Below are 10042 nucleotides of genomic sequence, written 5' to 3' on the forward strand. Positions count from 1 at the left end.
AAATCGAAAATTAGACATCAACATGTTTCAGCCCCTATGGTACAACATTTTATAGAGACCAATCATGGCCCTAGTGACTTTAATTGCCTCGTGCTAGAAGTGATTAAACATACACCTTATAACTATGTAGATATAAGAAGACTCCTGCTACAGAGGGAGGCGTTCTGGATATTTAAACTCCAGTCAGAACAACCTGCAGGGCTCAATGCGGCTCTTGATTTGTCTTGTTTCCTGGGAGAATAAAAAACGGAACTCTGAGATTAACACTCGTGATTCTCTGATAGCAATAAGGTAGTTTGAATGAATGGATGGACGTTGGAATGTTGATAGATACACTGCTTTGATTGGGCGTAGGGTGCTAGGAGTATATGGTATGTTGGCCTCCCATACCATGTGATGCAGTAAGACAGGATATAATCCACACTGTTGAATAGCATTTTAAGATTTACTATCCGGAAGAAAAATTTTGTGAATGAGGGAGCTTTGAATAGCCATTCTTGGTGAGTTGTATATATTTCTATACAATATTTTTGTAATTTGTATATGAATGCCATTAGGTTGGTTAGGAATGACTAATGTAAGTTTGTTTATATTTATAGAAATGTTGACACTTATTGTTGGAATTTTTGGAAACTCTGAATAGAAAAGACCAGAAACTGTATGTATACACTTGGGCTTTATTGTAAAAAATGAAAAAAGATTTGTATGTAGAACTCTTCTCACTGTTGTTTCCCTGTTATTAAGAACATGTATCTTTAATAGGACATCTGACGAAGACAAAGGTCGAAACGAACAGTCAGCTCGAGAAAGTTCGTACTTGTACTTGTTGCATGGGGACCTCGGTCTCTTCATGAAGTTTTTCCACTGGAATAAAAAATATCAACTTTGAATATACTGTTAAAGTATAAAGAACTTGTTCAGCAATATGTTAATTTTGTACTGATCTATGATCATAAGATAAAGATAGATATTTTCACAGGTTCTCATGTGCACAGTTTATTCCAGAATTTGATTAAGTGAATGTTGAGGCAATCATTCACAATCAAGTGAAGGACTGTACAAAAGGACTGTAATAAATACATATTTTCTGAGACAGAAAATGGGCATGGAGGAAATGAAGATAAGACCTTTCATATTTATTATGCATTATTAGAATGCAGGGAATCACTGCATTTATCACATCATAGCAGACTGAGACTGCTCCTGTTCACCTTAACAAGCCTTTTCATGCTGATCTACATGCTTTGTGCCACCCTATAATGCCAGAATATGCAACCTGATTAAAGTCCAACAAATTAATTTACAAATAAATGTGGTGTTGGAGGAGAGTTTTAAGACAAGTCTGAACTCTTTCTAGAAGGTGAAATAACTAAACTGAGGCTATCGTATTTTGGTCACATTATGAGAATACAAGGCTCAATAGAAAAGAAAATAATGCTAGGAAAAGTTGAAGGCAGCAGGAAAAGAAGAAGAATCAATATGAGATGGATTGACTCAATCAAGGAATCCACGGCCCTCAGTATGCAAGACCTGAGCAAGGTTGTTAACAATAGGACATTTTGGAGGTCATTAATTTGTAGGGATGCTGTAAGTCAGTGAATTATCACACAAGGTCCAACCAACCAGACCTGGAATCATCAGATTCTTGATAACATTCTCTCTCCTTTCCTGCTTCATTTGCATTTAAACACGTAAAGGGAGGGGACACTTAAAGTCAACCTCTCCATTGATTGGACCAAAATACTAAATACTAACTTCAGAAGCACAGGCATGATTCTCCAAAAGCTTCTAGCGGCCTTTTCTGCAAAAAGTGTCTTCTTAAAGTAGTTGTTTTTTTCCTCCCTATGGAGGAATAGCAGAAGTCACCCAACTGGAAGGAGGTACTATCCATGGTACTAATCTACTTTGAAAACTAGTTTTGTACATGAGTTTTTTATAATCTAGCATCTTTCTAGATTCAGCAAATTCCCATAAAAGCTGGACCAGAGCAGAGACATTATATTGTCCTGTTTTCTTTTCATACTGCTACCATTTTGACTCTCTCTCTCTGTTTTCCAAATAAAAACCATTTTTAGTTAAATGTTTTGTACTACTAAAACTTTTCCTCCTATACTCAAGGTCTTAACATTTTATCACTGTTAGCAGTAGAAAGGGGGGTGGGTACTTGGGAAAATTAGTAAGGACTTGTGTGGGGGAGAGAACAGAACTTTATCTAGATAGAATATCTATGTAATAACTATATAATTACTATGAGTGATTCCCCTGCCAAGGTGTGATAATATACTGGAGAAGCTCATGACATATACTTTGCAGAAAAGCAGAGAAATAGTGTTCATCAGAATCTGTGGTATGCTTTTGTAGAAGATGATAGATTTAACAAGAGTTTTATAATTGAATGGGAATGAGGTCAGACTTCATTAAATATTGCTTATTCAGGGACTGTTTCAATCCTGGGGCCAGAAAGGCAGAAGAACTTACTGAAACAGTGGCTTGGTAAGCATATGCATTACAACTGGATGCAAGAACAACTCAGCTCCCCTTTCAAAAGATTTCAGATCAATTTGTTCAGTTCCTAAAGGTGTTTATATACAAAGGCACTTGAGGCACTTGTGAACAATTCAGTACAGCTGAATTATTTATTTCTTTAAAAGGAATATTCTTCTTACAAAAGAAAGTGAAAATTCTGAGGACAGTCCCCACTTTTTTGCATTGTGTTTCTTACCTTGGAGGTTGGGGTATCCCATATTGCCAGACCAAAATAGTCTTCTTCCAAAAGATTGAGGTGATCACATACTTTCTTAAGCAGATCCTGTCCCTTGGCATGTTTCTGCACACAAACACAAATATATGATTTTGTGAGGTCACTTTTGCCTTTATATTGAACTTCATAATTATATGCTTAGGTGTCTTCCATTTAAATCTTGGCCAATGACAGCACAGCCCACTTACTCTTTAGAAGGCCCATGTCTGTGAAAGAGAATCTATACCAGCCATTCTTACACTGACTTTCCTTAGGATTGTCCCGTCTTAATGAAAAAAAGAGTAAGATGAGGCTGTATTCTCTCTCTTGGCTTCTCAAAGATAGCTGCGGGTCATAAAGGTGCCTGCCAAGTCTCCACTTGAGGAACATCCCACCCTCTCCTCACACTTGTCTTATAAGAAAAATAGGTGGCCGTAAACCCTACATTTTCCTTACATGGTTTTGTACTGCAAGCTAATAGATATCAGGAAAAGTAAGAAACTCAGTAGTATGGCACTTCCAGCAAACCTAGTAACAGGTAGTAAAATTATGGTCTGTTTAATACAACTGCCCTTCTCTGGATCTTTGTACTGTACATACAGGTTTGGCCAAAAGCCAAACCAGTGGCTTCCCCTGGAGCCTCAAAACACAGATCAGCATAGGAATATTCCTTACACCTATAGCTAATCCAATACAAATCAGCGTTTCCAGTAGCTCTTACTGCTGTCATTTTTGTGCCAGGAGTCAAACGAGGGTGCACTTACCTGTAACTGTTGTTACAGTTGGGCTCCCAAAGCTCTTTCCCACAAAGCCACTTTGAGTCTAGCCACTCTCCCTTCTTCTTTGGTGTAAGGTGGCGGAAGGCCGGGCATGGGGCAGTATTGTGACCTTCGCCCAAACATAAGCTTTGTTCCTCTGTGTGCCTAATAATTCTATCTTTGCTTAAAGTTTCTACTAATTTACAACTGGCCTGTAATTTCCCAGCTCCCTTCTGGATCATCTTTTTAAAACTGCTGTAACATTTGCTACGCTCCAGTCTACAGTGGCTGTGTTCCTGTGTTCCTAATACAGTTTTGCACTTACAATTGGGTTTAATTTCTCTGGAAGTTCATACATGGATACACAGGCTCAATTACTGTCTTAGGCTTGCTTTCTCTCCTGTATGTCTTGCACTTTTAACACTTAACAAACACTCTTCAACCAAAATGGAAAACGTCCCTTTCAGAGAAATTACAATCCATTGGATATTCTCCTAGCCTTGGGTTATTCCAAAGCTAAATCTGAAATCAAGCAAAGGATCGGGGACATTAAACTTTAACACCATTTAAGTTCTGCTGCAAAACACCATCACTTCAAGAATAAGACATTGGTGTCGTCAAACTATTTAGCTAATTTAATGGTCCCCAAACACAGGACAGTTTTTAATCTGGCCTGCCTTAATGTTCTTGCATCTGCCTTATTAGAAGGAAGATACCGTGTTAGGCCATGGTTTATGCTCTTGTGCTGGGGAAACTGAAATGGCTGGACATGTGCTGCTGCACTCTCCCTTCTATAATGACCTTAAGATATATATTTAGTACACCTATCCTCCAAAAAATTCTGGTAAGATCAGGGAAATGGTATAACACGTTTCTTCTTGCAGACCTTAAACCTGGAACCTTGGACAGAGTTCCCAGACTGTGCAGCTTCCAGAGTCTGCCAAGGTGTAGTGTTGAATTAGCATCACATATTTGCTTTTTTAGTATCTCTTAATGGAAGATTGTGTGTGTGTGTGTGTGTATTCTTATAACCACTCTGTTAATGTAAGTTTTATGTTGCTGGTCCATAATAACGTATTGATTGATCATTAATAAACGATTTCACATTTGAGTTCCCTAAGAACCCTCGGGTGTATACCATCAGGACGCAGAGACTTATTTGTTTGTAATTTTCCCAGTAGGTCTGGAATGTCATCACCTCAATTTGACTCAGTTCTTCATACTCTGTTCCTGAAAATAGTTGCTCTGGTCTGGGTACATGCGTCATACTTTCCACAATGAACACAGACGTAAATAATTCATTTAGCTTTTTCTGCCATCTCTCAATCTCCCTTCAGTAACCCCTTTTTCCCTTGGTCATCCAACAGCCCACCTGCCTCTCTAGCCAGTTTCTTGCTCTGGAGATATTTAAAGAAATGGTTGTTTGCCTTGATGCTTTTAGCAATCTGTGCCAACATCCATGTGTTCTATAAGTTTGGCTGTAGATCATATCAATCTGTTTGACAGGAGCTGACAGCTCAGGGTGTCAGTAGAGCTGGCTCCAACCGGTTCTGTCTAGTTGATAGCAGAGCTAATTAACAGTGACTCAGCATTGGGTCCTTATTGGACAATGCTAGTATAAATGTGATGCTGTACAATGTACTATACTTCCTGATGGAAACCTGGTGTCTACATGAGCATTTTGTCATTCTGTGCAATATATTGGTGGAGGCTTGTGTAAATAAATCGTATATAGTTTTACACCAAGCCTATAAGACTTACATCTTCTTTGATACTCTCACACCACTCGCAACCTGCAGTGGGCTAGCACCGCGCAAACCTCGACAATCTGTTCCTCAAATTCTTTCTTTGGTTGCATAATTATTAACCTTCAGTTCTTTGGCCAGATTATGTGTTTCTCATTTCATTGGGGCAGACCTTCCACTACCTGGGGGATGTGGTTACTACATATTTGCATAGGATCTCACATGAACTCACATAAACATATACTGAGTCAGACTATTGGTTCATCATTGGCGAATGTTGTCTACTCTGACTGGCAGTGATTCTCCAGGGTCACTCATAAATACAAGTTTTTTACATCACCTATCTGACTTTTTAAATTGGAGACACCAGAGAGTAAACCTGGGACCTTCTGAGCGCAAAGCAAGTGCTCTGCCACTGAGACACAGCCCCTTGCCTTCCCAGGAAAAGCAGTGTAAAATATTTTAATTAAATAATATTTCATAAAATCCTAGTCGCAGAACAGGTTTGTAGACAAAAGCACCCCTAATCACTTTTTAAGTTGGCCAGTTGCAAGGGATTTGCTGTATGTCCCAACTATTCATTCGCTATAAGATCTAGTGCCTACCAAAGCCAAGGTTCTAGCTACACAAATGCCAAGAATTACTAGGAGTAACACAAACAGTAAAAAAATAAAAGCATGAACAAAAAACAGAACACTGAGGTCAAATCATGCAATCTGAGGGGGGGGGGAATAAATTGACTTTTGGTCTTATCTAGAAGGTGACCTTGGTCCACAGCAAAAATTTAGGCGGGGGGACCTTCATAAATTTGTGGTAGGTGTCCAATCATACTAATTCCTTCTCAAAGGGCCTCCTCATTTCTGAAACCTGGGGGTGGATGAGAGAAGTGGTTCCCCCCTCCAAACTATGTTCTGGGCACAGGTTGACTACTCTACAATGCTTAAGGGGCAAGACCATGCAAAACCTTTCCTTCATGACAGGCACAGCACCACATGACCTCAATTCAACAGAAGCTCTAAAATTAGCAAACTGATCAGAATCTTAAAATTTTGTCTTTCTAAATACAGAAACACACTTACATCCACAGAACACTCAAAAATGGTGTCATCCAGCAAAGAAACCTTGCAGTGCATGCTGTTCCTGGGTCTTCTTCCTGTCTTCTGAGCACCTTTTATTTCTTTGTCTGATTTTGCCTTGTTCTCTTTTTTCTCTTCTGTATTACAGCACTCCACTTGCTCTTCTCCTTCCTTAATCTCCAAATCCCTGTTCTCTGGATCTTGATCTTGATCGGGATCCTGATCCTGATCTTGATCCTGATCTTCTCTTCTATCTTCCTGGGCAGGCTGAAACCACAGATCAAAAATGTAGTACAACAAGAGATACTGCTATGCAATGTTGAGCACCTTTATAAATACTTTGTATGTAATTGTCTCTTAACAACATTTCAAAGTGAATTAGTTCACAAAAGCAAAGCAAGCTACTACTTGATAGGTTAAAATTTGTTGTACCTTGAAAGATTTTAACTCCCTTCAAAAATGAACTGTAATATAAATAGTGGCACAAAATTTAATCTATAATTATGTTAATTTAACTAAGTGTTAATTCTAAAATGAAAACCTGTCAGTAATGTGAATGCCACCTGGCATATTTATGATGAAAACTTACATTGGCTACCATTTGTAGCATTTCATTCTGGAGTTCCAAGTGACAGAGGACTGGAAAAAATAGCATTTTTGATCTAACATACATTTGGGTAGTCAAATAAGCTTAACTTAAGACTTTAGCACAGGACACAGTATAAATGAATGAGACATTCAGGCAAGCTGAGGTAACAGTCAACTCACTGGTCAGTGTTATCAACTGACCACCAATTATTTAACAATATTTGACTGCAGCTTAATTTTTAATTCCATTATGGTATCCAATGTTATCCAATAGTAAAGAGACTCCATGATCACTAACCCTGCAAGACACATAAGTATACATAGAAATTTCATTTGGCAGCAGACATCTACCCTGCACTATAATTAAAATCACATTTAAAAATTGACTCTGTTTTGTTTACACAAAATTTGCAAATGTTTAGGCTATCCCTGTGTTTCCAGGATGAAAGCCAAAATCAAGTGCAGTCTTTTGACTATACAAGTTTACATTTGCATTAAATTGCCAGCTATAAATAACAGACTAGAAGAGTTTAGAATTTAGTTTCATTGTTTTACAACTATTAACTAATTCAGGGTTTGGTAATTAGCATAAGCCTATTTGTTCTACAAAATCCATGTGTTAAATAGTCTATAAGTCAAAAGAGAAGGATTTTTAATTGGATAAATGTTCAGCCCCAAACTCCAAGAAGCTGATCACTTAAAAAGGAATATTTTAATGCTAACAAATCCACACCTGAAATAAAAGCACAGCATCCATAATGCTCTTGACTGTGCTGTTCTCCTATGAAAGTGCATACTAAGTGCTTGCAGCTGCTGAAATGTTTGGTGCTTCCACTGCTACTTGTGAGTCAGCATTCTCCCATCACAGAGGCTGTCAGTGTCCCATGTCAGGGAAAACAACTGCGTATTACTTGGGTATGAGAAATCACTCACAAATAACATTAATATGGATATTTCATAAACAAATTTCATGCATGATCACATTGACTTCTACTTTAATGATAAATGATAGTATTCATAGTGGTATAACGTATTTTATTCGAATTAGCACATACAGCGGTGAACATAAGTATTCCCTAACCATTTTCTTCAGGGAGATGTTAACAGCATGTCAAGAACCTGCCACACCTCTGTCATTCCGCAAACTACATAAAACAGTTGTTCAGGAGGACTATAGTATAATAAAATGGTTGTATATCCTATGCCATAGTTTATACTATGTATTACCCATTTGTTGTATGTATTATCCTACTCCTACTGCACTGCTTTCTATTTTAGTAATTCCGTTTTCTGCATTGTTTGACATGCCACTTCTGATTTTTTTTGCTCTGTTTCCAACTGGTGTAATCCTAGTCCTATTGCAGTCCTTATTAGATCTCTGATTGTTTTACGCCATGTAATCCGCATTGAATCTCAGTGAGAAAGGTGGACTGCATATAAAGAAAATAAATAATAAATGATGAGCCTACCTACCACTGCACCAATTCGACCCCTAAGGAAAAAAATTCTGGCTTGTATATGAATGTGATCCACCATCACTCGAAGGGTTATTTGAATTGAGCGACTTTAAACTCATGCACTCTTTCTTCATTGTGTGTGTGTGTGTGGGGGGGGTTTCCACATCTATTCCATAGTTTTCTCTAACCTGATTTTGCTGTTACACCTGTCTGTGAATTATGCTTAATGACTTGCTCCCAAGCCACAACTGGAAACCAGAGTTTGAAATGTTTTTGCTAACCATAGTTTGCCAATTCAGACATTTCAGTTGTAAAAACCAAGAAGCAGAGAAGGGAACTGCATGTAATCCTGTAGTACATTTCCAAGCCTCAAAACCATGATTTAAAGAACTGGGTTTGTGACAGCTGAGTAGAACCACAGAGTGCAGACATACACGTTCTGACTCTCAGGGCTGAACTGCATTTCTCATAATTATCAGTTATCTAACCTTCATACCATAGACACTCCTGTAGTACTCTGATCTGAATTAAAATGCTGAAAATAAAATCTACAAAAATATGTTAACACACTTTACCCTAAAACCTATTTACATAGTAATGGCATGCATTCATCGTTATAGGGTTGCATTTTCTTTGTGACATTATATGCAATAATGGTTTCATATGTCTTCAGAATTCTTTTTAAAAACTGTTTATACACATAGTGGTAACCAGATCATGCTACAGAAGAACTTATGTGTTTTCTATTTAGAATTCGCCGAGAGTACTTATCTTGATTTTTGGGATTCTACACTAAAGTTTACAGCTGTAAATAGGTTAAGACTCTTTAGCAGTTAGACACCAAGAATCTTCTTGGATGTCTGATCTATTAGACAGCACTTAGCAAGACAAAAAACTAGCTTATTTCTTTTTTACCTGTGTTTCTGCACTGCTGAGTGAATGGAGGTCTAAAGATGGGTCGGTTCTGAGCTCAGGTTCAGGAGCTGCTATGGGGGCTTTCAGCAGAATCTCTTCATTGGGATCATCTCCTATATCTGTCTCTTTCTGGCCTTCACCACTTTCTTTCGTTTCTGCCTCGTTCACTTCTTCTTCAGAGACCTGAGATTTGGGCCTCTTGAGGAATGATGAAAACAGGCGTGACAGGCCTCGACTTTCGGAAGTGCGTTCTTTGTTCTTGCTCTGGTCTTCCCGTGTGGGTGTATCACCATTGGATGCTTTCTGTTTCTTCTTTGATTGATTATCCCCCTCAGGTGCTTGCTGAGATGCCTTCTCCAAAGAGGCTTCTTGTTTTCCTGTTTCAGCAGCTACCTCCTCCTCTTTTGGCGGCTGCTGTTTTGGAGTCTCAGCCTCTGCCACTAAACTCTTTTCAGTTGTCATGATGTATCTATAAACATAAAACCACTGCAAGTCAGTCTCAAAGCTCAGAGAATGAGAGGGTGCTACTATGCTCAAAAAGCTCATTTGCTGTCCATGGCCAGCTAAGTAATAATACTTTCTTATATAGTGTGTTTCAAGCTTCTGGGACTTTGATGATTGACAATGCAATCTTAAAAACAAATTCCTGATATTAAGCCCCACTGAACAGACAAGTAGGATTATGAGTTGACCTGTTTAGGATTGCTCTCTAACCATATGTAATCACTACAACAGCCCTATAACACAGGCCAGAAATATTATC

The 10042-nt window shown here is 38.3% G+C and overlaps 1 protein-coding gene across 15 annotated transcripts in view; it reads right to left on the reverse strand.

Moving 5' to 3' along the window:
• EPB41 (erythrocyte membrane protein band 4.1) overlaps positions 1-9741 on the reverse strand; it is an 87060-nt gene extending 77319 nt beyond the window's left edge. For all 15 annotated transcript variants that reach the window (XM_015423408.1, XM_015423406.1, XM_015423407.1 and 12 more), the window contains exons 1-3: positions 9280-9741; positions 6323-6586; positions 2723-2827 (exon numbers count right to left, since the gene is read on the reverse strand). In XM_015423408.1, coding sequence (XP_015278894.1) covers positions 2723-2827; positions 6323-6586; positions 9280-9741 — 831 coding nt within the window. The remainder of the gene's footprint in view (positions 1-2722; positions 2828-6322; positions 6587-9279) is intronic.
• Between the last annotated feature and the right edge of the window lie 301 nt (positions 9742-10042).

Source organism: Gekko japonicus, unplaced genomic scaffold, assembly GCF_001447785.1.
Source record: "Gekko japonicus isolate JY-2015 unplaced genomic scaffold, Gekko_japonicus_V1.1 scaffold1874, whole genome shotgun sequence".
In the NCBI taxonomy this organism is placed as follows: Eukaryota; Metazoa; Chordata; class Lepidosauria; order Squamata; family Gekkonidae; genus Gekko; species Gekko japonicus.